The sequence below is a fragment of the Acipenser ruthenus genome, unplaced genomic scaffold (genome assembly GCF_902713425.1).
Source record: "Acipenser ruthenus unplaced genomic scaffold, fAciRut3.2 maternal haplotype, whole genome shotgun sequence".
In the NCBI taxonomy this organism is placed as follows: domain Eukaryota; kingdom Metazoa; phylum Chordata; class Actinopteri; order Acipenseriformes; family Acipenseridae; genus Acipenser; species Acipenser ruthenus.
Window position 1 is genome coordinate 16,405 of NW_026708600.1, and position 27,475 is coordinate 43,879.

Sequence of the window (27,475 nt, forward strand, 5' to 3'; positions counted from 1 at the left end):
TTTATACAGTTTTTTTTTTTTACTGGAGCAATGTAGGTAAAGTAGACTCCTGATGCATAGCAGTTTCACCCATTCTATATATATATATCTCCAGGGCAACTTACAAAGCAGTAAACTTTGAGAAGGGGGCTGCTTCATTATAAATGCATCCAAACTGACACACAGAGGATTTTGCATGGGTCCCTAGCACACTCATTAACAAATGCTTTGGCTTACTATTTCATTTTTTGTCAGTTTAATATCTGTATTATATTCTTCATCATTCCCCACTGCTTACTAGCTGGTAGTCTAGGCAAAATTGCTTCTGGAAAGACTCCCTGAGGTTGATTGTGGAGGTGTGAGGTGGGGAAGCATATGAGCGTTGCACAGTGCAGCCCTGTGAAGGCTGTGTATCGCTGATATGCTTCCCCTCTACTTCCTTTTAAAAAAAAAAAAAAACAAGAGCCACACAAACACAACGATATTAAAAGTTTCTGTTTTATTGCACGGATCATGCTGGTAATGCTGCTAAAGGTTCAAACACAAAGCAGCAACGCCAGGGAGCTGCTGGGGTGTCTGAAAATGAAAACACGCTGTGTTTGCTGGAACGTCTTTTCAAACGCGTTCGACGCGGCTAACGCAAGCCCCACTGCAACCGTTTCTGAAATGAGTTTCTGGGGCTCTACAGCCGCTTGACGGTGCACTCCTCCCCCTCCCCCTCCCCCTCCCCCTCCCCTGTGCTCTCCGTCCTTGGCCCCCCCCCTCCGGGTTTGGAAGCCCCCTCCTCCAGTTCGATGGCGTATTTGTTTTTCACGGTCTGGCAGTCCTCTAGTGCCCCCTCCTGGGCTGGGTGGTGCAGTTCGATAAGAAGCCAATACACGGCGGTCCCGACCAAAGAGCCCACCATGGGACCGAGCAAGGGAACCCACCACCAGTGTCTCCCAGCACTGCCAGAGAGAAGAGTAACAGCATTACATGGGTGGGAATAGGACTCCCGTTGCACAGCGGCGTGATCCATTCCTGGTTTTCACTAGGAGTATAATATTAAGACGCACCTGAGTTTGTTACCTATGCACACTGGCTAGCTGGTATTAAAAGCTGGAATGGGTGAAGCTGCTGTGCAATAGGAGTCTTATTCCCATCCCTGATCCTTGTCTAAACGTTTTAAGTAGAATCTGGCGCCCCCTGGTGGAAAGGGAGGGGATTGCACCCTGCCGGTACACACTCACCTAAACACCTCCACACCCCAGCCCCCCACGCAGGTGAAGAGTCGGGGTCCCAGGTCGCGGGCGGGGTTAATGGCGTACCCGCAGTTGGAGCCCATGGCCAGTCCGATCACCAGCACCGACATCCCCACCAGAACCGGCTCCAGCCCCTTCGGAGCGGGACTGTTCTGAGAGTCACCCAGCGCCAGAACACACACAAGCAGAGCGGCTGTGCCAATCACCTGAGAGAGGGGAGAGGGGAGAGAGAGGGGAGAGAGAGAGGAGAGGGGAGAGTGGAGAGAGAGGAGAGGGGAGAGGGGAGAGGGGAGAGAGGGCAGAGGGGAGAGAGAGGGGAGAGGGGAGAGGGGAGAGAGAGGAGAGGGGAGAGGGGAGAGAGGACAGAGAGGGGAGAGGGGAGAGAGGGGAGAGAAAGGAGAGAGGACAGAGAGAGGGGAGGGAGAGGAGAGAGAGGGGGAGAGGGGAGAGGGGAGAGGTGAGAGAGGACAGAGAGGGGAGAGAGAGGGGAGAGGGGAGAGAGGAGAGAGGACAGAGAGGAGAGAGGAGAGAGGACAGAGAGGGGAGAGGGGAGAGAGAGGGGAGAGGGGAGAGAGAGGAGAGAAAGGAGAGAGGACAGAGAGAGGGGAGGAGAGGAGAGCAAGGAGAGGGGAGGAGAGGGGATAGAGAGAGGAAAGAGGAGTGTGGTTACTGAGTTTACTGCTTTGGTCCCCCTCCCCCCTTAAAAGCACAGCACAGTAGTTAAGGCTATAGACTAGGTTCCTTGTACCTGATCCACAAATCCATTGGAAATGGACAGATGGGGTGCGGGGTAGGTAGCGAAGATAGAGGCCGTCTCTAAGGGCCCCGTGACTGTGAGGTTGCCCCCGCTGTACTGCATGATGGCGTCTGTGTGCAGAGAACAGAGACAGGAAGAGCAGCTCAAATTCACCTGGAATAGTCTGAATTATCCACAGACAACGAACCATTCAAGCAGGGAATGGACACCTCCAGCTCCGGCCCATAGTTTTGCATCCCCTCGAACCTTATGATTGAGATATATATATATATATATCTCAGTACGTGACGTTTTCTCACCGCGGTACTGCGCGTACACCGTGGCGGCAGCAACGAACGCCCCGAGCAGCTGAAAGAGCGCGTAGACCGGCAGCTTCCTCCAGGGCAGGCGGCCCAGCAAGCACATGGCCAGGGAAACCGCGGGGTTGAGGTGGGCTCCTGCAGCAGACACACACAGGGGAGGAGAACACACACTGTTAACATTGTAATGGATCAGAAAATTCACTCCAAGGAAAGTTTATTCGTATAATGCATGATGTTGCGTCTTTAAATGTAACTAAATACGTCTGCTAAATAAACTAATAATAATAATAACACTCGTACTTCACGCACTTCCAATGGTATTCCGTTTTAAGCACATTGTAACTACGCACACCGGTAACACGCCATTGGAACTGTGTTTAAGTGCGCATGTGTTTCCTGAAGTAACGCGGCTGTGCCTGTGCGCAGTAATTAGACGCGCTTAATGGAAAGTGGTACCGGTTATTGGTGTTAAGGGGATCCCTACCTGAAACGCCGCGGGAGACGTGCACGCCAAACGTCACCCCGAATGCAAAAGCCAGGTTGATGGAGAGATACTCTCCTCTGGTGAGACTGCTCGTCGTGACCTGCGCCACGCCGCCGCACCCGAAAATCTGAACCAACAACAACAAAACAACAGGTATCATTTAAAAACAATGACCCCACATTCCTGAATGAATTCCCACCCTGAATCACACCTGAGTATCTTCTGCGCGTCCTTCGAGTTCTGACGTCATTCATTTTGAATTCAGCCCCCTGTTCAGTCGTGTGGGTTTAATTAATTACCCGGATTTATTACCCATGGCTTTGGCAGCAAATGCTGCTGATGTGTGTGTGAGGCTCATGCATTTAAACCCGCCCACCAGGGGGAGTGTGAGAAGTGATCATCCACGCATGAAAGCATGCTAGGGAATTCCTGTATGTGTGTGTCTCTGTCTGTCTGTCTGTCTGTCTGTCTGTCTGTGTGTATGTGTGTCTGTATGTTTGTCTGTGTTTGTGTGTGTCTGTCTGTGTATGTTTGTCTGTCTGTGTGTCTGTCTGTTTGTCTGTGTGTGTGTCTCTCTGTCTGTGTGTATGTTTGTCTGTGTGTGTGTGTCTGTGTTTGTGTGTGTGTGTCTGTGTTTGTGTGTGTGTGTCTGTGTTTGTGTGTGTTTCTGTGTCTGTCTGTGTATGTATGTATGTCTGTCTGTCTGTGTGTATGTGTGTCTGTCTGTCTGTGTGTATGTGTGTCTGTGTGTCTGTCTGTGTGTATGTGTGTCTGTGTCTGTCTGTCTGTCTGTCTGTGTGTATGTGTGTCTGTGTCTGTCTGTCTGTCTGTCTGTCTGTGTGTATGTGTGTCTGTCTGTGTGTCTGTGTCTGTCTGTGTGTCTGTGTGTCTGTCTGTGTGTATGTATGTCTGTGTGTTTGTCTGTGTGTGTGTGCCCCCTGTTCTTCCCAGATTTGAACCCAGGTCTCCAGAGGAAGGTAAAGGCAGGAATGAGAGGCCGGTGGATTAGCCTTCAGGGACCCTTCGTTCTGGTCTCGAATAATCTCTCTCTCTGGAATCTGTATCAAAATGCAATAAACCTGACAACACGCTGGTCATGCTTTTGAAATTGAAACCACACAGAGACGCACGTCTCAATCCGAACTATCAGCCTCCTCGATGCCTTATCGCACCTCGTAAACATTTAGTGTTATTGAGTGTCTTATCCATGCAGGTCAAAGGTTGATCGCTTTTCTATTTGTGATGCTATCGAGCACCCCCCCCCCCCCCTCCACCATAAAGGCTAAATAACAATGTACATGCCCTACGAAAAGCCCTGCTCCCCTGTCCTGTAACCCTGCTCTCACTGTGCTGTACCCCGCTCCCCTGTGCTGTACCCCGCTCCCCTGTGCTGTACCCCGCTCCCCTGTCCTGTACCCTGCTCCCCTGTCCTGTAAACCTGCTCTCACTGTGCTGTACCCTGCTCCCCTGTGCTGTAACCCTGCTCTCTCTGTGCTGTACCCTGCTCTCTGTGCTGTACTCTGCTCCCCTGTGCTGTACCCTGCTCTCACTGTGCTGTACCCTGCTCCCCTGTGCTGTACCCTGCTCTCACTGTGCTGTACCCTGCTCCCCTGTGCTGTACCCTGCTCCCCTGTGCTGTAACCCTGCTCTCACTGTGCTGTACCCTGCTCCCCTGTCCTGTAACCCTGCTCTCTCTGTGCTGTACCCTGCTCTCTCTGTGCTGTACCCTGCTCTCACTGTGCTGTACCCTGCTCCCCTGTGCTGTACCCTGCTCCCCTGTCCTGTAACCCTGCTCCACTGTGCTGTACCCCGCTCCTCTGTCCTGTACCCCACTCCCCTGTCCTGTAAGCATACTCCGATAACGGATCAGAGATGGGAAGCGACGCAGTACTCACGATCAGGATGTAAATGCCCAGGAATTCTGCGAAGCATTCCCTCACCAGAGCGTTCCTCACTCTCAGCAGCTCCTTCACTTTGTCCATTTCTTCAATCTGAGCGATCCTCAAGGAGCGAGCAGGGAGAGGGAGGGAGGGAAGGTCACTCGCTTCGCCACACGTATGTGCGTGTGTGACGGAGAGAGTTCTGCATTTGTTCTCACAAAGATAAGACACAGACTTTAACTCTCACCCCCCATAAATATTACAATACAGTTTCAAAGGTTAATTGATAACAACTCAAGAAAAAGAGAAAGAAAAACAAGCGATGACAGATTTTATTATTTTCCTTTTATTTCTTTCCAAGTATCAACGCAGTACATGTCTTTGTTTTAAAATTATTTTTGGTGTTTTACATTTTAACATTTTCCAGGCACGGGGGAGGTAAAGCACACCCAGTTTACTAAGATAATACCCTCTTTGTAATATATCAATATATATACATACAAAAAATACAATTGTATACAATTCTACTGCAAATGTATGTCCTTGAAAGGGAGTGTTTGTTTCCTAGAAGCTATTAACTGAGGTGTCGTCATTTCTGCGATGTCCAAATTTAAGGGGAAAGGATAAAAGCACAGGTGTTATTATTGAGATGAAACTAGAAGAGACCGAGTCAAGCAGACCAGCGTTTGGGCTCCAGTGCCTTCATCAGTGTTATTATTGAAACTAGAAGAGACCGAGTCAAGCAGACCAGCGTTTGGGCTCCAGTGCCTTCATCAGTGTTATTATTGAAACTAGAAGAGACCGAGTCAAGCAGACCAGCGTTTGGGCTCCAGTGCCTTCATCAGTGTTATTATTGAAACTAGAAGAGACCAAGTCAAGCAGACCAGCGTTTGGGCTCCAGTGCCTTCATCAGTGTTATTATTGAAACTAGAAGAGACCGAGTCAAGCAGACCAGCGTTTGGGCTCCAGTGCCTTCATCAGTGTGATTATTGAAACTAGAAGAGACCGAGTCAAGCAGACCAGCGTTGGGGCTCTGGTGCCTTCATCAGTGTTATTATTGAAACTAGAAGAGACCGAGTCAAGCAGACCAGCGTTGGGGCTCCAGTGCCTTCATCAGTGTTATTATTGAAACTAGAAGAGACCGAGTCAAGCAGACCAGCGTTGGGGCTCTGGTGCCTTCATCAGTGTTATTATTGAAACTAGAAGAGACCGAGTCAAGCAGACCAGCGTTTGGGCTCCAGTGCCTTCATCAGTGTTATTATTGAGATGAAACTAGAAGAGACCGAGTCAAGCAGACCAGCGTTTGGGCTCCAGTGCCTTCATCAGTGTTATTATTGAAGCTAGAAGAGACCGAGTCAAGCAGACCAGCGTTTGGGCTCCAGTGCCTTCATCAGTGTTATTATTGAAACTAGAAGAGACCGAGTCAAGCAGACCAGCGTTTGGGCTCCAGTGCCTTCATCAGTGTGATTGAAACTAGAAGAGACCGAGTCAAGCAGACCAGCGTTTGGGCTCCAGTGCCTTCATCAGTGTTATTATTGAAACTAGAAGAGACCGAGTCAAGCAGACCAGCGTTTGGGCTCCAGTGTCTTCATCAGTGTTATTATTGAAACTAGAAGAGACCGAGTCAAGCAGACCAGCGTTTGGGCTCCAGTGCCTTCATCAGTGTTATTATTGAAACTAGAAGAGACCGAGTCAAGCAGACCAGCGTTTGGGCTCCAGTGCCTTCATCAGTGTGATTATTGAAACTAGAAGAGACCGAGTCAAGCAGACCAGCGTTGGGGCTCTGGTGCCTTCATCAGTGTTATTATTGAAACTAGAAGAGACCGAGTCAAGCAGACCAGCGTTGGGGCTCCAGTGCCTTCATCAGTGTTATTATTGAAACTAGAAGAGACCGAGGCAAGCAGACCAGCGTGTGGGCTCCAGTGCCTTCATCAGTGTTATTATTGAAACTAGAAGAGACCGAGTCAAGCAGACCAGCGTTTGGGCTCCAGTGCCTTCATCAGTGTTATTATTGAGATGAAACTAGAAGAGACCGAGTCAAGCAGACCAGCGTTTGGGCTCCAGTGCCTTCATCAGTGTTATTATTGAAGCTAGAAGAGACCGAGTCAAGCAGACCAGCGTTTGGGCTCCAGTGCCTTCATCAGTGTTATTATTGAAACTAGAAGAGACCGAGTCAAGCAGACCAGCGTTTGGGCTCCAGTGCCTTCATCAGTGTTATTATTGAGATGAAACTAGAAGAGACCGAGTCAAGCAGACCAGCGTTTGGGCTCCAGTGCCTTCATCAGTGTTATTATTGAAGCTAGAAGAGACCGAGTCAAGCAGACCAGCGTTTGGGCTCCAGTGCCTTCATCAGCGTAAAATAAAAAGCAAAAACGTTTTTTCAAAACTTGCTGGTTTGGGACGCCCCGTTCTCTCGCGTCTTCGCCTCGGGCTGGTCTGTCTCCGGGTCCTCGTGATGAAACTCAATGAAAAGCTGATACAGTGAAGCCCCCGTCACTCCACCGATCAGAGGGGCCACAACGGGAATCCACCACCAGTTCTCAAACGCCCTGCGGGAGGGAGAGAGAGAGGGAGAGAGAGAGAGAGAGAGAGGAGAGAGAGAGAGAGAGAGAGAGAGAGAGAGAGAGGGAGAGAGAGAGGGAGAGAGAGAGAGAGAGGGAGAGAGAGAGAGAGAGAGAGAGAGAGAGGTTCAGAAAGCCACACCTGTGAGGCCGCGCGGCTCTCTCATTCTTCAGTGGCTGTGCAGACAGGCTGCGGCCCTGTGGCGGCTCTGCGCTGCACGGAGGGGCACCTACGTGAAGACTTCGGGGCCCCAGCCCGCTGCCAGGGTGAACAGGCGGGGCCCCAGGTCCCTGGCGGGGTTGATGGCCCCCCCGCAGTTGGAGCTCATGGCCATGCCAATCCCCAGGACCACAAAGCCAACCAGCAGGGGCTGCAGACCCTCGGGAGCCGGGCTGTTCCGGGAATCATCCAGGGGGAGGATGCACAGGAGCAGGGCGGCTGTGCCGATCACCTGGGAGAGGGGTGAGGGAGAGGGAGGAGGAGGGAGAGGGAGGGAGGAGAGAGACACTGCAGGAGGCTGGAGAGGCTCTTATACAGCCACCCCCCCCAGGAAAAAGCACAGCAAAGTGTAATAAAGCACAGTGAAAGCATGGTAAAGCACTGAGAGGTCTGGTAAAGCACAGAGAGGTCTGGTAAAGCATAGGGAAGCATTGTAAAGCACAGAGAGGTCTGATAAAGCACAGGGAAGCATTGTAAAGCACAGAGAGGTTTGGTAAAGCATAGGGAAGCATTGTAAAGCACAGAGAGGTCTGGTAAAGCACAGGGAAGCATTGTAAAGCACAGAGAGGTCTGGTAAAGCATAGGGAAGCATTGTAAAGCACAGAGAGGTCTGGTAAAGCATAGGGAAGCATTGTAAAGCACAGAGAGGTCTGGTAAAGCACAGGGAAGCATTGTAAAGCACAGAGAGGTCTGGTAAAGCATAGGGAAGCATTGTAAAGCACAGAGAGGTCTGGTAAAGCATAGGGAAGCATTGTAAAGCACAGAGAGGTCTGGTAAAGCACAGGGAAGCATTGTAAAGCACAGAGAGGTCTGGTAAAGCATAGGGAAGCATTATAGAGCACAATAACACTGATGAAGGCACTAGCAGAAATGTGGGTCTGCTGGTACACCAGAGTGTAACCATGAATCCGTTCCCCCCTGCAACACTGTGGCCCCCAGCAGACACTGCAGTGGATCATTTACCTGGTCCACGAACGCATTTGAAAACGAGAGATATTCACTGGGGTAGGTAGCGAAGATAGAGGCCGTCTCTAAGGGCCCAGTGACTGTGAGGTTGCCCCCGCTGTACTGCATGATGGCGTCTGTGTGCAGAGAACAGAGACAGGAAGAGCAGCTCAATCAGTCACCAGGAGGGAGCAGTTCAGTCTCCGTGCCTCAAGCCTGCCCTGGACTGGAGGGAGCACCCTTTCTCTTAGGGGAGGGAGGGAGGGAGCAGTTCAGTCTCCGTGCCTCAAGCCTGCCCTGGGCTGGAGGGAGCACCCTTTCTCTTAGGGAGGGGAGGGAGGGAGGGAGCAGTTCAGTCTCCGTGCCTCAAGCCTGCCCTGGGCTGGAGGGAGCACCCTTTCTCTTAGGGGGGTGAGGGAGGGAGGGAGGGAGCAGTTCAGTCTCCGTGCCTCAAGCCTGCCCTGGGCTGGAGGGAGCCCCCTTTCTCTTTCATTCTCTTCACTCACCGTAGTATTGAATGAAGACCATTCCGGACGCCGCGAAGGCCCCCATGATTTGGAAGAGGGTGTAAAAAGGCAACCGTTTCCACTGGAACCTCCCCAGCACACAGAAGCTGAGAGAGACGGCGGGGTTCAGGTGCGCTCCTGGAGAGAAGGGGTACAGAAAGACAGAGAGACACTGGGTGGGTGGGGGGGGGGGGGGGTCTGAACGCTGCGTCTCATTGTAAGCCACGTGTTTTAAAAACGCAGCAGAACTCACAGTCAGTCAAGGCTTCCCATCCCCGGTCCTGGGGGGAGCCCCCTGTGTGTGTCTGCTGGTTTTAATTCTAATTGAGCTCTCAATCACTGAACTAGACCCTTCACTGATACATTGCTTAATTAGACCTTTTTTTAACTTGTTTTCAGCTCTTAAACAGCTGATTTCAAGTCAACCGTGACATTTTATAAGTAACTTGAAATCCGCAGTGTTTTTAGGAGCTGAGAACAATTAAAAAGGTCTAATTAAGCAAACGATCAGTTCAGTGAAGGGTCTGGTGAAGAGCGTTCTTTCACTGAGCTACTCGGAGCCGCTCACTCACTTAACACAAAACGAAGACGGTTTAAAATAAAGAAATCAAAGGGTACCGGAGACTCCTCGGGAGATGTAGACGGCGGAGACGACGCCCACAGCGAACGCCAGGTTGACGGAGAGGTACTGACCCTTCACCTCGTTGGTGGTCTTGACCTGCGCTGCTGCCGCGCAACCAAACAACTGAAGGGAAAACAGACATTATAGCACAGGGAGGTCTGGTAAAGCATAGGGAAGCATTGTAAAGCACAGAGAGGTCTGGTAAAGCATAGGGAAGCATTGTAAAGCACAGAGAGGTCTGGTAAAGCATAGGGAAGCATTGTAAAGCACAGAGAGGTCTGGTAAAGCATAGGGAAGCATTGTAAAGCACAGAGAGGTCTGGTAAAGCATAGGGAAGCATTGTAAAGCACAGAGAGGTCTGGTAAAGCATAGGGAAGCATTGTAAAGCACATCACGGCAGACGCGCTAAAAACTTTTATAATTTATTGTATATCTCAGGAAAATCGGTCGCTTTCTTAAGATTTGTTTTGTACAGCGACCGGCCGCCTCCGTGCCGGTTAAAATATGACCTGTATCTGCCAATTCATAAATTATTATTATTATTATTATTATGAATTCATATATTAATGATATTAGCGTTATTATACTTACCATAAGCACAAATGTTCCCAAAAACTCCGCTAAGCATTCTCTCAGAAGCCTATTTTTCAGTTTGAGTTTGTCTTTGAGTTTCATAATAGGGACCATTTAAATATCAAAGTTTTACGCGTAATTATTAATCAATCTAATATATATAATATATGCAGCAAAGACGATGTCATTGTTTGCTTTTTGAGACTCGTTTATATAGAGGTCTGGTATCACGGAGTGGGGAGAGATAACTAATACACTTTAACCCCAATAACTACAAGACCAGCACATAATCGGGGCGAAGTTCTAGATATTAATAGTTGTCCTTTATAAGCGCGTGCGCCCTCTCGCTCTCCGGATGACTGACACACAAACGCAGCTCTTCATGAAAACGACAGAGGATCATTCTTCAGACCTATAGTAATAATGACGGTAACAGACTGCTGTTGCAGCCCTATAGCAAAGAAATCAACACAAAATTAAAACACTGGGGAGTTTGAAACCACGCTGGTGGAGAAGAGAGCTGAGAAAAATCAACACCACGTCACAGATTCATTTCTTTATTTATTTTCAGCTTTTTATACAACTTTGACTGGATTGAGTTTGTTAGTTTTCTTCTATAAGCATGTATGAAATACGCTTCCTAACTGGGATTCTAATATACTGATTAAATATATACACACACACACACACACACAGAGCGCTGTACAGAGGTAGGCTGTAGGTCTGTGCATTATATGCAGAGTCACTTCCAATAGGACGTTGATTTAACGTCTCATCCGCAGGACGGAGCACAAGGAGGTGAAGTGACGTGCTCAGGGTCGCACACAGTGAGTCAGTCAGTGGCAGAGGTGGGATTTGAACCTGTGACTTTCTGGTGACAAGCCCTGGACTTTAACCACTGGACTGGACTGGACTGGATGGATGGATAGATAAATATAGATAGATAGATAGATCAATCACATCAACACACCATCTCTCATATGGTAAACTTAATTTCTAAATGACCCTGTATAGATCTGTGTGTAAATTTTAATTGATCTAAATTATAAAGACACAGAATGCTGGTCTTTTTGGAGAGATGGTTTTATCATGAGGGTTGATGCATTTGACACGGCCGCTGACTGCCCTCTTGCTGAATACAGAGGTGGTTTCAAGGCGTTACACTGCATGCTGTGGAAAATAAACAAATAAACATTTCAAATCCATATCGAGGGCTAATAATAATAAACACTGTATACAGTCAAACTGCAATGCAGTCCTGCTATCCAGTAAACAGCAAGACTGGAAACTCCTATCGCACAGCAGTGTGATCCGTGCCAGGTTTTACTACCAGCTTGATCAGCCCCAGTGTGTCTAGCTAACAAGCTCAGGTGTGTCTGATTATTAAACTCCTAGTGAAACCAGGACTGGATCACAGTGCTGTGCAGCGGGAGTCTGATTCCCGTCCCTGGACTCTATCTTTCTGTATTGAATTCTTCCTTTTGTTTCTTCTACATTCAAAACACCACTTGAGTTTTTCCTGCACCTGCTGTACAGGTAAGCAAAAGTCGCTTTGGCCCTATTTGCTCATCGGCCGGTGAAAAATCCTCTGAAAATTTTTGAAAAGACGGAGAAATCGTCTTGCAGGCAGGAGTCTGGCAGCATGTCCGTGAACTGCGCCGAGGCACCTGGGAAGAGAAAAATAAAACAGAAATTAATAAAACACAAAAACACCAGAAGAGAAGAAAACAGGACAAATAAAACTGAAACTGAAAACGAGAAAAACAAAACAAAAACGATTGCAGCCTGTACAGACCCTCTCGCTCTCCGTCTCGCTGGTCTGCCCGGGTCCGAGTCACTGTGGTCTCCTCTTTCCCCTGGCTGTCTCTCACTGTGCGCCTCTCCTCCACCGTCTGCAATCAAGGACAGAGAAAACCGTGACACTGAGGCAAGCAGACCAGCGTTGGGGCTCCAGTGCCTTCATCAGTGTTATTATTGAAACTAGAAGAGACCGAGTCAAGCAGACCAGCGTTTGGGCTCCAGTGCCTTCATCAGTGTTATTATTGAAACTAGAAGAGACCGAGTCAAGCAGACCAGCGTTTGGGCTCCAGTGCCTTCATCAGTGTTATTATTGAAACTAGAAGAGACCGAGTCAAGCAGACCAGCGTTTGGGCTCCAGTGCCTTCATCAGTGTTATTATTGAAACTAGAAGAGACCGAGTCAAGCAGACCAGCGTTTGGGCTCCAGTGCCTTCATCAGTGTTATTATTGAAACTAGAAGAGACCGAGTCAAGCAGACCAGCGTTTGGGCTCCAGTGCCTTCATCAGTGTTATTATTGAAACTAGAAGAGACCGAGTCAAGCAGACCAGCGTTTGGGCTCCAGTGCCTTCATCAGTGTTATTATTGAAACTAGAAGAGACCGAGTCAAGCAGACCAGCGTTTGGGCTCCAGTGCCTTCATCAGTGTTATTGAAACTAGAAGAGACCGAGTCAAGCAGACCAGCGTTTGGGCTCCAGTGCCTTCATCAGTGTTATTATTGAAACTAGAAGAGACCGAGTCAAGCAGACCAGCGTTTGGGCTCTAGTGCCTTCATCAGTGTTATTATTGAAACTAGAAGAGACCGAGTCAAGCAGACCAGCGTTTGGGCTCTAGTGCCTTCATCAGTGTTATTGAAACTAGAAGAGACCGAGTCAAGCAGACCAGCTTTTGGGCTCCAGTGCCTTCATCAGTGTGATTATTGAAACTAGAAGAGACCGAGTCAAGCAGACCAGCGTTTGGGCTCCAGTGCCTTCATCGATGTTCACCATAATTAACGAACCATAATAACAATAAAAAAAATACAGAAAACATGATGATTATTATTATTATTATTGCTACAGGAAGCGTGTGTTCATGTTTGACGTCGTCTTTGCGTACTCTGACCCTACCCCATCAGGACCCACGATCTTCATCACAGAGACGCTCTTGAAGAAGGATTTCATCTTGGGCTTGAGGATCGTGTCGAGACCTTCTGAAGATACCTGGGAATCGAGATCTGACGAAACAGAGCACAAGAGCAGCGTTATTAACGAGTCTTTATTATTATTATTATTATTATTATTATTATTATTATTATTATTATTATTATTATTAATAATAATAATAATAATAATAATAACGAGTCATTATTATTAATGAGTCATTTAAAAGACGCTTTATCCAAATGTGATCTTGTGCTGATTTTATTGTAATTTATAATTGCTCCTAGAACAATAATAATAATAATGTTGATGATGGATAATTCACCCCCTAGTCTCTGTAAGTCACTTTGGATAAATACATCTGCTAAATGACTAATAATAATAATAATAATAATAATAATAATAATAATAATAATAATAATAATGTCATGCATTGGAAAGGGAAAGTGCAGTGGCTGTGAGGTAGTTTTTTTTTTTTCTTAGTTTAATGTTAAAAACAGTTACAGTGATCAAACAACTGCATTCAAATAAGCAGCATGGCCAAACTTAAGTTTCCAAACTTTTGACTTGACCCCCCCCTCCCCCCCCCCCATGACTTTAGGCATCCTGATTGAGGACCCAAACCCCCCACCCCATCCGAAATTCGGAGCCCCGGACATACCCTTGTCCTCCTTCATGGAGTCCGCCTCGTGTCTCGGATCGAACCCTCTCCACCTGTCCTCGTACTGAAACGACAGGACGCTTGAACTGGATCTCTGATCTCCGCAGAGTCTCAGAAAAGCAGCATTGATCCACACAAACCCAAGCAGCTGTTTCTTCATTCACTCTGAACGGTGAATCAGCCCCCCGATCCACACCAGAGACCCTCGCCCTGATCGTGAGCCCCTGATTTCTGAGGAGAGGTCCATCGCAATAAAATCGAATCAATCTGTTCATGAGAACTATATATCTCTATGCAATGCACACTAGCATATTAAAAATAACCACAGATATACAGTACAGAGTCAGATGCATATTCACTTATCAAGGGTACTCGCATATATATATATATATATATATATATATAACACTGTACTCTGAAAAATACTAATCAACACACCGAAGAAAAACGCTGTTGTTTTTTTTCACTTTAGAACTGGGCTGCGTGTTCTTCACACGGGACACGAAGCCACGGTCGACTCCTCCAGACGCTGAACCGCGTTGCTAGTAATTGAAAAGGCGCGATCGATTGCTCCTCACCTTCTGGAGAGGGGAGTCGTCCCCGGGAGGGGTGCGGGGGGCAGGGGTACCCCCTCCCGGAGCGGGGGTGCTGTCGGGGTGTTTGAGCATCGAGTCCCGGAGAGAAGCGCCCCCCTGACTGTGCGCCTCCGAATCCGGGGGTCCAATACTGGGGTGCTCTGAGAGAGAGAGAGAGAGAGAGAGGAGAGAGAGAAGGAGAGAGAAGAGAGATGAGAGGGAGAGGAGAGGGAGAGTGAGAGGAGAAGGAGAGAGAGGAGAAGGGAGAGTGAGTGTGAGAGGAGAGGGAGAATGAGCAGAGAGAGAAGGGAGAGAGGAGAAGGGAGAGTGAGTGAGAAGGGGAGAGAGAGGAGAGTGAGAGGGAGAGTGAGTGAGAAGGGGGAGAGTGAGAGGAGAGGGAGAGAGAGCGGAGAGAGAAGGGAGAGAGAGAGAGAGTGGAGAGAAGAAGGGAGAGAGGAGAAGGGAGAGTGAGTGAGAAGGGGGAGAGTGAGAGGAGAGGGAGAGAGAGAGGAGAAGGAGAGAGAGGAGAAGGGAGAGTGAGTGAGAGGAGAGGGAGAATGAGCAGAGAGAGAAGGGAGAGAGGAGAAGGGAGAGTGAGTGAGAAGGGGAGAGAGAGGAGAGTGAGAGGGAGAGTGAGTGAGAAGGGGGAGAGTGAGAGGAGAGGGAGAGAGAGAGTGACAGAGAAGGGAGAGTGAGTGAGAAGGAGAGTGAGAGGAGAGGGAGAGAGAGAGCGGAGAGAGAAGGGAGAGAGAGAGAGCAGAGAGGAGAAGGGAGAGAGTGTTAATTCATGAATGAATGCATGCCTTATGCACAAATGATCATGCAGTCAATACCAGAGACTCAGGAAATCTTCCCTGTTATATTAAATTTTCTCTTGAACTGTTACAGTCATGATAACTTCCTGGCTAATTTGGGTTAACGGCAAACAAGTGCTGAAAAGTCATGAAACGGTACCGCGGTGTCGGGAGGGAAGCTCCGAGCCCCACGCCCCTCTGAACAGGTCATCCACTCCCCGGAGAAGCTCCTCGATCCCGAGTCTGTCGTGGAAGCGCATCCCGTCGGGATTATCCCTTCTCCCCGCTCCCGGACCCCCTCCGCTGAAGAACCGGTCGAATCCACCGTCATCCTCCTCCTCCTCCTCGTCATCATCACCATCGTCATCCTCCGAGCGCGTCATTCCCTCAAAGAACGGGTCCCTAAACACACAGAGAGACGCCGCTTGTATCCATGATGGTCACCGTGAGCAAACTAGCGACTGTCTAATTGAATTATTACTATTATTTATTTATTTATTTATTTCTTAGCAGACGCCCTTATCCAGGGCGACTTACAATCGTAAACAAAAATATATTTCAAGAATCACAGTACAAGTAATAATACAATTAAGAGCAAGATAAATACAATGACTTTGGTTCAAGCAAGTACAAGTGTGACAAAATACGATTCAATAATACAGCAGATAACAATGTCAGTGATAGTTACATCAGGATATGATTAAATACAAAATACTACAGATTAAATAACACTTGGGACAGATTACAGTACTCTAAAGTGCAGCATTAAACGCAGTACAATAGGGGGCAGATAAGAGCAAGTAAAGCGCATTTGATGACTTTAACAGACCACACCTGCAATTCAAAACAGTAAAGAGAAAAGGAGTGAGAATTTCAATCTCCGCTCAGTAATCAGGGATATAGAAACACACTCGTGTGTGAAAATCATGTCAGACCGCTCTGTGCTTTAATCAGGCGTCTTAAACCACTTCTAAAAAGTCTCCTGCGTTTTACCGTGTGTGGCTCTGTGCTCCTTTTCTCTTTACTGTTTTAAATGAATTGCACGGGTGGCCTATTAATGTATTAAAGTCGCTAACCTGCCTATTTTTACAAAATATTTTCAGTCCCAGTGGTTTGATTTCATACGCACAGGAAATCAAAACTACAGAAGCAATGGGGGGTGTTCGCATAAATGTGCACCCTGGTGTATAATATTATATAAAATGATGCAAACACGGTGACAGATTTTTCTAGAACGATAAAGTTCTGTACCAGTGCCGTGACGTAATAAAATATCAATTAAGCAACGTTTTAATATCGCGCAACTGGTTATCGGAGCTGTATTATTATTATTAATATTACTATTATTATTTAAACTACAGGCTTACTAAAATAAATAAACAGAATGTATTTTTTTTAACACGTTGTAGTTTTCAATTTACAGAACGTAATAAACGCCTCTTACCTTCTTCTGTCTCCGTGGAAATTGCTTCCTGGGAAGCCAAAAAAACCTCTAAACAAATCAAAAACGCTCATTTGTTTTTTTCGTTCTCTCTAGTGTTTTGTTTGCACTTTATTACCCTGGTTTCGTTTTTGGATATTTCGTTTTTCAGGCGAAGGACCTTCACGTCGCTGTCGTTGCCACACTGCCGTAAAACCTTGCTTCTGCTGCTGCTGTCGCTGACGACCAACTGCCGGAAACCGACGCCAGGTGTTGTAAAAGCTTGGTGAGGTAATTGCGCGCAGGTGTCGTTAAATGACTTTGCAACTCGTAACTGTATTTTACTTTCTTTCTGAACCTAAAAAACACATTTTTATTTACAGCCTGTCAGACTGCAGCGTTGGGACTGTGGTGTGTGACAGACAGGGATGCCCAGTCTCGAACTAATGGAATAAATTGCGAAAACAGTTTTTTTTTTTTTTTTTTTTTTTTAAATTTTCATTTATTTATTTATTTATTTCACATTTTTAAGGCAGCTTTGACAAGATTAACAACTCCCAAAGAGACTTAGCGCGATCTGTATTATTCAGACTGTAGGGGTGGAACTAAGTCAGTGCGTTTTCATTCTCTGAGCGTCATAATAATGAGACTCCCGTTGAAGAGCATTTTGAGCCAGTCCAGGTTTTAGCATTCATGCAATGGGAGCCTTATTATTAATATTAAGCTCATAAAATAAATGAATATCAATACTGGCCTGGCTCAAACTGCTGTCATTATTATTATTATTATTATTATTATTATTATTATTATTATTATTATTATTATTATTATTATTATTCAGACAGAACGAATGCATGTAAAACCTGGACTGGTTCAAACTGCTTTGCAATGGGAGTTACTGCTCCCGCTAATATGTATAATAAGCTCACAGAACGTGTGTAAATCCTGGACTGGCTCTCCAGCTGCTCTGGGAGTCTCTGATTTTTTCTTTGTGTTTCCAGCGCTGGCTCGGTTCAGGTTCTGGGATTCTTTCTGATCACCAGCGTGACGGGCCCGGCCGGCAGGGTTCTGATCCACTTCCAGGCCTCCAGTCGCATCATTCCCAGCATGCTGCGTCCTTGGACCTCCAGAATCTCATCACCGGGCTGGACCGCCTCCCCCGGACCTCCTGACAGGGAGAGAGAGAGACACAGCTCTCAGAGAAATCACTGCACACAGGGAGAGAGACAGAGAGAGAGAGAGACACAGCTCTCAGAGAAATCACTGTGCACAGAGACAGAGAGAGAGAGAGAGAGAGAGAGAGAGAGAGAGAGAGAGAGAGAGAGAGAGAGAGAGAGAGAGAGAGAGAGAGAGAGAGGAAGGAAAGACTTACCCAAGAAGACCTTCTTGACAGTGATTGGCCGGTCGCCCTGACTCGAACCCTTGCCCCCCTCCAGACTGAATCCCAGTCCAGAGGAGTCCTTGTTCAGCTCCACGGTGACTGTCCCGTTGAGCTCAGCTGTAAACACAGACAGAGGGATCAACACTAGTCCAATAGGAGGCTTGGGGGGGCCACTGGTTAGAGAAAGGGGTCTTGATACCAGGAGGTTCCTGGTTCAAATCCCTGACTCACTGTGTGTGACCCTGAGCAAGTCACTTCACCTCCTTGTGCTCTGTCCTTCGGATGAGACAAACGAGCTCCTATTGGAAGTGACTCTGCAGCAGCAGCAGCAGTTGTTGATGATGCAGAGTTCACCCCCCTGGTCTCTGTAAGTCGCTCTGGATCAAAGCTCCTTGCTTCTCACCTGTGCCGCGGCCCTGCTTGGCAGTAGCGGTGCTGGGCAGAGCGAGGCTGGGGGAGGGGCCCCCGTGTGCCGGGTGCTCGCCGGCGCCCCCTTTCTGCAGCACCACGATGGCCTGGGCGGGTAGGCGGGCCTTGCGCAGGATCCGCAGCGCCTCGCAGTGGAAGGAGCCCCGCAGGCAGCTGCCGTTGATTGACAGCACGGTGTCTCCTTGCTGGATCGTTCCTTCCTGGGCCGCTATTCCGTGGGGGAAGACCTTGTGGACCTGCGAGAGGGGGAGCGGGAGGGGGGAAAGAGAGGGGGGAGAGCAAACTCCTCATTAATTCCTGGCTGGATCCCACAAGGATTCGCACCTGCATGTCTTCTGCGCTTCCTCCGAGTTCTGAAGTCATTTAGAATTCCTCCCCCTGTTAATTCACATGGATTTAATTACCCAAATTCATTCTAATGATGTTGTTCACATGTATAAAGGCATGCATTGATAACCTCTTACTTGCCCACCTGGGGAGCATAGAGAGAGAGAGAGAGAGAGAGAGAGAGAGAGAGAGATGGGGGATTGTGAGAGAGAGAAAGAGAGATGGGGGATTGTGAGAGAGAGATGGGGGATTGTGAGAAGTCTTATGCGTGTGATCGACATCATTTTTTGCAGAGCAGCATGGAATGAATTCGGCAGACTGAGGTCGTTTCTCCGGGCAGCGTGCGCCTCGGACGGGCCAGCGGCTCCACTCACCGTGACCGGCTTGTTCTGGTCGACGCCCCCGGCGATGCTGAACCCGAGTCCCGCCCCTTCCTCCTTGTGAAGGACCACCACCTGGACATCTGTCTCGCGCTGCCGAGAGGACAAGGAGACATGTCAACGAAGGGCTGAGTGCAAGACAAGCATCTGGTGGTGTTTACTGAAGTGTCAGGCGTGTTGAAGGAAGGTTCCAGGTTTATTAGCGCCGTGGTTCTAGGCGTATTTGAGGTGTGGTTCTAGGTTTATTAGTGCTGTGGTTCTAGGTATGTTAAAGGCAGGTTATATAGCTAGAATTGTGGCCAGAGCTGTGTAGGTGTATGGCAGGTGTGGTTCTAGGTGTTTTGAAAACATGTTCCAGGTGCGATGACGGCACGTTCTAGGTGTTTGAAGGCAGGAGTGCTGCAGCGTGTGATAGATGTGTTCTAGGTCAGTTTGACATGTTTTTTTGGACGGTTCTAGGTGTGTTGAAGACACTACCTGCAGGCTCTCGTCCCCCAGCTCCCTGACGTCCTCCAGCAGTCTGTCCAGCTCCTCCCCGGGGATGAGGGATACGACGGACAGGACGGACATGTTGGAGCTGAGGGACGCAGTGCGGTCTCTGGGACTGTCCAACCCAAATTCACGCAACTCAGCCAGGCTGCAAAGAGACGGAGGGGGAGAGGGGGGGAGATATACTGGGACATGTTCATCGACAATGTTGTATATTTTGTGGATGTTAAAAATAACATGAAGCTTATACTTTTAATTGAAACAATTATATTATATATATATATATATATATATATATATATATATATATATATATATATATATATATAAATTTGCTATATCAATTTGGTATATTAGTTATTATTTATCATAGTTGTTGAAAAATAACTAGTAAAACAACTTAGAAACAATTGTCAAGAGCTCTTGGAATAATAATAAACAGATAAAGGGTAAAGGGTTTAATGTTATGTCTGGAGTTTTCTATAGAAATCCATATTATATATAATATAATATATATCTCCTTCAGACACACACATCATATGTCATTGTTTAGTTTTTTTGTTATTGATTTCTATATTTATAGAAGTCTATGGCATCAATACCTATAAAACATGCCTTTAGTATTCATGTCTCTTAAAATAAGTCGATATTAAATACATATTCTTTTTAGCGTAAAGTAAAAGCTTAAAGAAAGAGCCGCCTCTCTATCTGAGTTCTTGTACCTGACAGAGAAGCTCCTGGCCTGGCTCAGCTCGCTGGGGGGGGTCAACACAGAGTCCTCCGAGTCAGAACCAGAACCATCGGACTGGTCCGGGGTCCACTGCGACAGGGAACCGGGCCAGCTTCCCAAGCCAGCGGGATCAAGCACCACCGGAGACGAGGTCAGAAGAAAAGAGGGGGTACCCAGCTTCTGTGACCTCAACACAGAGCCTGGGGTAACCCCAGCCCGACCCGGCTGGACTGAGGAGGACTCTAGACTCAAAGCCGCCTTGTCGACTGCTCCGGAATCCGAGGAGACGCTTGGGTTGTCGTTGGCATTGCGTCGCGTGTCCCGGTTCTTGTTGGGTTCCGCGGAATCTAGAACCACTTCCCGGTCGGATTCCGATCCGGAACTGCTCTCCTCCTGCTCCACGGTGCTCGCATCCGAGAATTCGTCGTCTTCTTCCTCCCTTGCGGAGCGCGCCCCGAGAAGATCGTCTCCCCGGGACCCCGCTGTCGATCTGGGATCCGAAGGCTGGGAACGTCCCTGGTTGGCGACTCCGTCGTTTCCTTTCCCGGCGTTCCTCTCCTTCCGGGACTCTCCGTTGGCGGTGAAAGGCGGGATCTTCCTCTTCACATGGCCGTCGAGAGAAGCTGTCCGGATCACCGACGTCTCCCACGGCTTCCTCCCTCCCTTCCCCAAATCCGTATTGGGGGTCTCCATCCCCGGATGCCAGACCGCCCTGTCAGAGAAACTCTTCTTCAGAGATGAGACCCCAGCCGGGCCTGGCTTGCCCTGGTCTGGCTGAGCTGGTCCTTCTTTTCCAGTCCGGTTTTCCAGCATCTCAAAACACTTGATCCGATTTTTGACCGACAAACTCCTGACTATCACAGCAGTCTTCTGGTCATCGCTTCCAGAACCTTCCCGTCTCCTCCTCTCCGTTCCTCCAGGCGCTTTCCTCTCGTGATCCCTCTCATCCGGTCCTGGAATCGACGCCGGATCTCCCTGGATGTTGCCCAAATTCCTCCCGGTTCTGGAATCGCTCCTCCGTGGGGTTTCAGAGCTCTGGAGCTTCAAGTGCTCCGTGGACTGCCCGGCTGTCTTCTCTACCGGCTCTGGCTTTGCCGACGTCGTCTTCAGCGGCCCGTGTCGCTCCACAGCTCGGCAGAAACTGAGCTTCGGGCTCTGGTTGACGACCGCGATGGCTTTCACGGGCTTGCCCCCGATCTCTCTGGGGAGTCCCGGACTGGATTCAGCCCGGCACAGAGCACTCGCCACTTCCGGTTTCCTCAGTTGCACTTTCGCGCTGCTCCGAAACCAGTCCCGCTCCTTCACTGCCCCGCCCGGCCGCCCCCCAAACCTGAGGGTCGTCGAAGCATCGCTCTTAAAAACGACCGTCCTCGTGTTGACCAAACCCTTTCCGCCGCTCCGCTGATTCAAACCCGGGTACCCTCCGTTAGCACCGACCCCCAGCCCGGGGCTTTGACCCTCCAGGTCTGGGACACGAGATCCAGAGCCCCTTTCATTTGCTCTAGTCGAAGCTTCGTCATCCCCCAGTCGGATCTTGCTTGCACCAGTAATTCCAAACCCAACCCTTTGCTCGGCTGTTGGTTTGACAGGTCCGGCTGTCGCAGGTGCAGAAGGCTGTGATCCAGTCTTTCTTGGTAAACCTTCTTCAGTGGTCAAGGCGCTAGGCTGTGGTCTGCTTAGGTCCATAATGTGATTAAGCTCAGAGCTCCAGCCCTTGGCTACACGTGCGATGCTGTCTTTTGGACCTTCTGGGTGTCCGGTCTTGGTAGAATCCACAAGTCCTTGACCCGGCCCGAAACTTAAACTACCGCGCCGCTTCTTTACAGCGGCGATTTTCTCAGCAGACGGTTTCCGAGGCACGGGGGGTGCCGGTCCCTTTCCGAAGAAGCCAGACTTTATTTCCGTTCCGGATCGGGATTCTCCGTCGGCGCCCAGCGACTCGAAGAAATCCCGACGCAGCTGCAGACTGTTCCTCCGGATTTCGGGGCAAGATTTCTGAAATCCCAGAGGCCTGATGGAAAACGGCTGGGGATTCCCGGCGCCCAGAGAGCCAGGGTTTGAGGTTTTCGGAGACGAGGGGACCTCCTCCTGGTCCGTGGGAGGGAGAGGCGTAGCCGCTGGGACGGGGAAGGTCTGGGCAGAGTCGTTCAGCAGCGGGAGGGAATAAGTCTTCTCACGCGAGTCCATCCTCTTTGGGTTTTGCTTTGCTTGTGGGACCTCGCATGTGCAGAAACAAGCGCCTCATAAGATATAAAGGATGGTTCGATGGTTAAAGAAAGGGTCTTGATACCAGCAGGTTCAAATCTCACTGTGTGTGTGTGTGTGACCCTGAGCAAGTCACTTCACCTCCTTGGGCTCCGTCCTTCGGATGAGACGTAAAACAAACGAGCTCCTATTGGAAGTGACTCTGCAGCAGCAGCAGTTGTTGATGATGCAGAGTTCACCCTCCTAGTCTCTGTAAGTCGCTTTGAATAAAAGCGTCTGCTCAATGCTTCAATAATAAAGACGCTTTGTGTTCAGTGATTGAACTTGTGTTGTATTCCAGAGACTGCACCCAGCATCCAGGGATAGATCTTACACAGCTGCGGGAGTCCGCACTATGAATCTTCATCGGATTGAAGGTTGGTTTTAATTTAAAACAAAAAATCTAATTTTTCAAAAAAAAAAAAAAAAAAAAAAAATTCACAGCAGGATTTTATTTTTATTAAATTGTCCTGGAAAAAACGTTTTTTTTTTTTCAGCAGAGACGCATACATATAGGTATGTAAATTAATATCTATATCTAGCTATCTAAAAATACATAACAAATCTAAAATAAAAATATGCTGGTTTAAATTTCCAAAGGCTTAAGATACGGCCGCTTCTGCTTGCATTCAAGAGTTTGAAAAAACTTTTCAAAAAGGCAGGCGTCCCTCCGACAGCAAGAACACACGCGAATTCCATTCAGACCCTCTAAACGATGGTTACGCCATTCGCAAACCCAGCGGCAGCGCTTCTGTTTCCTTTTCATTGGCACAGGGATCGCTCCTAGCTTTGTTTTCAAATTGAGTTCTTTTCCTTCTTCCTTCTTCCTTCCTTTTCCTGTTTTTATCAAACCCTGAAATCAAAAAGTAATTTAAAGTAACAAACTCTGACCCTGAGCAAGTCACTTCACCTCCTTGTGCTCCGTCTTTCGGGTGAGACGTAGTTGTAAGTGACTCTGCAGCTGATGCATAGTTCACACACCCTAGTCTCTGTAAGTCGCCTTGGATAAAGGCGTCTGCTAAATAAACTAATAATAATAATAAACTCAGTAAATCAGACAGTTTACTGGGTGAAGCAGCAACTCGATAAAAAAGACTCTGTAATTACAGTGTAATTAGCCAGCTAGGCTTGAGCACAGCGCTGTTATATTATAGCTTCATATATATATATATATATATATATAACACCGAGGAGGCGGAAGAGCAGGGTAGGGAGTCTGCAATCAACAACACAATTCAAAAATAAAGAAAATACTGGACTGTTTTGTTTTTGTTTGTTTTTTTTAGTTGGGAAGATCCTGTGTTGTACAAAAACAGACAGCTAAAAGAAAAAAAAGGTGTTTTCACAAAAACAAACCTGATGTAAAAAATAATTTAAGTGTAGTTTCGACGCTAGTGTGGTGCCATTCAAACGGCACGGTTATGAACTTTTCATATCGTCGTTCTTCGTTAACAGCACGTCTACAGGTGTCTACATGACGTCACGCTCACCTGCGCTACGCTGCTGAAACAAACACACGTGGAAAGTCACGTTTAACTTGTGATAGTCTTACCGGCGGTGTGTCGATCTGTCTTGTCTTGTCTCGACGCTTACATTTTAATTACGCTCCCCCTGTCCCCGGCCTTTGAGAACAGAAGTCGAGCCAGAATCACCTGCATTGTTTAAAACATGCAGCCAGTGGCAATACCAAACCGGTTAAACCATTCCCTCTATAAAACAGCACAGAGAGAGAGAGAGAGAGAGAGAGAGAGAGAGAGAGAGAGAGAGAGAGAGAGAGAGAGAGAGAGAGAGAGAGAGAGAGAGAGAGAGAGAGAGAGAGAGAGAGATGCAGAGAGAGAGAGAGAGAGAGCCAGAGAGAGAGAGAGAGAGAGAGAGAGAGAGAGAGAGAGAGACCCGAAAACAAAACGCTACCAATGAAATCAATAAATAATAACAGCGAAGTGGACCGTTCCCATGCGAAACTGTCCCTCTGCGCTTCGCTTCGTTCTCCCACTCCCTAAAACCACCTTCCTGTCTTTAACAGCGCTCACTGTCTCCTTCCTCTATTCTTTTGATTTTTATTTTCTTTATACCTGCAAAAAACCTGAATAACCCGTTGGGGAGGCACCAGTTCATCTCCATACACACACACACACAGAGAGATATAAATAAATACCGGCCTGAATGCTTGCCGACTGAACAATGACAAGATGCGCGTTATATTTATTTTGAGCGATCCGGCCCTCTGAAATGTCTTTATAATATACAGCACTAGACCCTGATATTGATGAGATCCAGCCCTCTGAAATGTCTTTATAATATATAGCACTAGACCCTGATATTGATGCGATCCAGCCCTCTGAAATGTCTTTATAATATACAGCACTAGACCCTGATATTGATGAGATCCAGCCCTCTGAAATGTCTTTATAATATACAGCACTAGACCCAGATATTGATGCGATCCAGCCCTCTGAAATGTCTTTATAATATACAGCACTAGACCCTGATAGTGATGCGATCCAGCCCTCTGAAATGTCTTTATAATATATAGCACTAGTGATGCGATCCAGCCCTCTGAAATGTCTTTATAATATACAGCACTAGACCCTAATAGTGATGCGATCCAGCCCTCTGAAATGTCTTTATAATATACAGCACTAGACCCTGATAGTGATGCGATCCAGCCCTCTGAAATGTCTTTATAATATATAGCACTAGACCCTGATATTGATGCGATCCAGCCCTCTGAAATGTCTTTATAATATACAGCACTAGACCCTGATGTTGATGCGATCCAGCCCTCTGAAATGTCTTTATAATATACAGCACTAGACCCTGATGTTGATGCGATCCAGCCCTCTGAAATGTCTTTATAATATACAGCACTAGACCCTGATATTGATGCGATCCAGCCCTCTGAAATGTCTTTATAATATACAGCACTAGACCCTGATAGTGATGAGATCCAGCCTTCTGAAATGTCTTTATAATATATAGCACTAGACCCTGATAGTGATGCGATCCAGCCCTCTGAAATGTCTTTATAATATACAGCACTAGACCCTGATATTGATGCGATCCAGCCTTCTGAAATGTCTTTATAATATATAGCACTAGACCCTGATAGTGATGCGATCCAGTCCTCGGAAATGTCTTTATAATATACAGCACTAGACCCTGATATTGATGCGATCCAGCCCTCTGAAATGTCTTTATAATATACAGCACTAGACCCTGATATTGATGCGATCCAGCCCTCTGAAATGTCTTTATAATATACAGCACTAGACCCTGATATTGATGCGATCCAGCCCTCTGAAATGTCTTTATAATATACAGCACTAGAGCCTGATATTGATGCGATCCAGCCCTCTGAAATGTCTTTATAATACACAGCAGACCCTGATATTGATGCGATCCAGCCATCAGAAATGTCTTTATAATATATAGCACTAGACCCTGATAGTGATGCGATCCAGCCCTCTGAAATGTCTTTATAATATACAGCACTAGCCCCTGATATTGATGTGATCCAGCCCTCTGAAATGTCTTTATAATATATAGCACTAGACCCTAATATTGATGCGATCCAGCCTTCTGAAATGTCTTTATAATATACAGCACTAGACCCTGATATTGATGCGATCCAGCCCTCTGAAATGTCTTTATAATATACAGCACTAGACCCTGATAGTGATGAGATCCAGCCCTCTGAAATGTCTTTATAATATACAGCACTAGACCCTGATATTGATGAGATAGTCAGCCATCTGAGATGTTACATTCTCGTCCCTGATATTAGAGAAACTGTAATTTGATCAAATACTCGTCGATTGCAATGCAAAGCGCATTTGCACAACCCTAAAGCCACAGAGAGGAAGCAGCGACATTAAGCGCAGTTTCCTCGCTAAGATCAGGGTTGTAAGCCCGCTGTTTATCATCCTTTTACTGCACTTTTGAAATACCTGCACGCCCATCTTCAGCCACCGCGTCGCTGATTAACTGCATCAAGTTCCCTATCTATGTATCGATTTGATAACGCACAGAGTCCGGTACTTTTTTTTTTTTTCCGACGAAGTTCTCAAACTCCATAGGAGTTCACACACACGGTTGAAGAAATGTCTAAATAAATTAATTTAAATAAGTGTGATTATTATTATTTTTTAAAACGTGGAATAACGCATTTCACAGTCGGTCTCCCCCCTCCCTCTCTCTCTCTCGCTCTCCTCTGCAGCTGCTTGGTTTAGACAACGCCATCAGGTTTCAGTTCAGTTCAAGAGGGCGTTTTTTATTTGATTTATTTATATATAAACAATTGCGACGCTTCCCTCTTATTTTAAATCACTTTAAAACACAACTATCTATAAAAAGTGCCTCAATCTAAAAGAAAAAACACACACACGCAGGAAAAGCCTTACCTGGATCCACGGGAGAAACGAACAGGTTTCTTTCCACGGAGGTAAACGTTGTCGTTTGAAGTTCAGTTGCTGTTTCGTTAGCGTCTGTCGCTCGTTGCTGAAGCCGACAGATAAGCGCGCCTGCTGTTTCCTGTCGAGTGGTCAGGTGGCTCAGAAGACTGTCTCGTGGTTTTTCTAACGTGCACATTTTTTTTTTCTTTTGCAACAGTTTCGCTCAAAATCTTAAAACAGCACCCGAGCACCTTGCCTAACACGCGACACACGCATCCGGTTTCCGATTGCTGCTTGTGTTTACAAGAATCTAGGGTGCGCAAAACAGAAAGCATGTATTTATTTTATATAAAATGGACAGGTTTTGGAAATTGCAAAATTGGCAGAGGGTGTGTGAAGCCGTTTTCAGATCGAAACACCTCCCAACTCCTCTCCAGCAAGGCTGGGGTGACTCGCTGCCCTGTTTTCAGATAAAACCAGCGATTCTACCCAACAGCCCATGCATGACGCTCAACCCTTCACGACCGTTTCATAACCCTAGCTAGGGCAACGGGGTCATAAAATTGGATGAGATTGCCATCATCCAAATGTTCTTTGGTGGGATGGAAAAAAAAAGACCTCCGTTGCATCGCAGTTTGATCATTC

General features: G+C 47.4%; 4 protein-coding genes across 7 annotated transcripts; all 4 read right to left on the reverse strand.

Moving 5' to 3' along the window:
• Nucleotides 1-661: 661 nt before the first annotated feature.
• LOC117395219 (aquaporin-10-like) lies at nucleotides 662-4,834 on the reverse strand. The gene is made up of 6 exons (XM_059021425.1): nucleotides 4,659-4,834; nucleotides 2,764-2,890; nucleotides 2,277-2,414; nucleotides 1,969-2,087; nucleotides 1,209-1,426; nucleotides 662-926 (listed from the first exon to the last, which is right to left on the reverse strand). The coding sequence occupies exons 1-6, from the start codon at nucleotides 4,743-4,745 to the stop codon at nucleotides 662-664; spliced, it is 954 nt and encodes a 317-aa protein (XP_058877408.1). The 5' UTR covers nucleotides 4,746-4,834.
• A 128-nt stretch (nucleotides 4,835-4,962) lies between these two features.
• LOC117395574 (aquaporin-10-like) lies at nucleotides 4,963-10,459 on the reverse strand. Its single transcript, XM_059021424.1, has 5 exons — nucleotides 9,494-10,459; nucleotides 8,876-9,013; nucleotides 8,388-8,506; nucleotides 7,439-7,656; nucleotides 4,963-7,192 (listed from the first exon to the last, which is right to left on the reverse strand). Exons 2-5 carry the CDS (start codon nucleotides 8,919-8,921, stop codon nucleotides 7,024-7,026), a joined length of 552 nt encoding a protein of 183 aa, XP_058877407.1. The 5' UTR covers nucleotides 8,922-9,013; nucleotides 9,494-10,459; the 3' UTR covers nucleotides 4,963-7,023.
• Nucleotides 10,460-10,611: 152 nt separating this feature from the next.
• On the reverse strand, nucleotides 10,612-16,754 carry LOC117395572 (HCLS1-associated protein X-1). Of its 3 annotated transcripts, XM_033994548.3 has the most exons (8): nucleotides 16,484-16,750; nucleotides 15,200-15,441; nucleotides 14,249-14,406; nucleotides 13,671-13,734; nucleotides 12,977-13,083; nucleotides 11,866-11,962; nucleotides 11,596-11,737; nucleotides 10,612-11,240 (listed from the first exon to the last, which is right to left on the reverse strand). In XM_033994548.3, exons 1-7 carry the CDS (start codon nucleotides 16,552-16,554, stop codon nucleotides 11,637-11,639), a joined length of 840 nt encoding a protein of 279 aa, XP_033850439.3. In that variant the 5' UTR covers nucleotides 16,555-16,750; the 3' UTR covers nucleotides 10,612-11,240; nucleotides 11,596-11,636. The 3 variants fall into 3 exon arrangements, with proteins under 3 accessions (XP_033850439.3, XP_033850440.3, XP_033850438.3); XM_033994549.3 differs by having other exon boundaries at nucleotides 10,612-11,737; nucleotides 16,599-16,754; XM_033994547.3 differs by having other exon boundaries at nucleotides 10,612-11,737.
• Nucleotides 16,755-16,956: 202 nt separating this feature from the next.
• LOC117395571 (pro-interleukin-16-like) lies at nucleotides 16,957-27,083 on the reverse strand. Of its 2 annotated transcripts, XM_059021423.1 has the most exons (8): nucleotides 26,840-27,083; nucleotides 23,992-24,091; nucleotides 20,188-23,292; nucleotides 19,454-19,613; nucleotides 18,971-19,069; nucleotides 18,244-18,505; nucleotides 17,832-17,957; nucleotides 16,957-17,627 (listed from the first exon to the last, which is right to left on the reverse strand). In XM_059021423.1, exons 3-8 carry the CDS (start codon nucleotides 22,380-22,382, stop codon nucleotides 17,473-17,475), a joined length of 2,997 nt encoding a protein of 998 aa, XP_058877406.1. In that variant the 5' UTR covers nucleotides 22,383-23,292; nucleotides 23,992-24,091; nucleotides 26,840-27,083; the 3' UTR covers nucleotides 16,957-17,472. The 2 variants fall into 2 exon arrangements, with proteins under 2 accessions (XP_058877406.1, XP_058877405.1); XM_059021422.1 differs by lacking the exon at nucleotides 23,992-24,091.
• Between the last annotated feature and the right edge of the window lie 392 nt (nucleotides 27,084-27,475).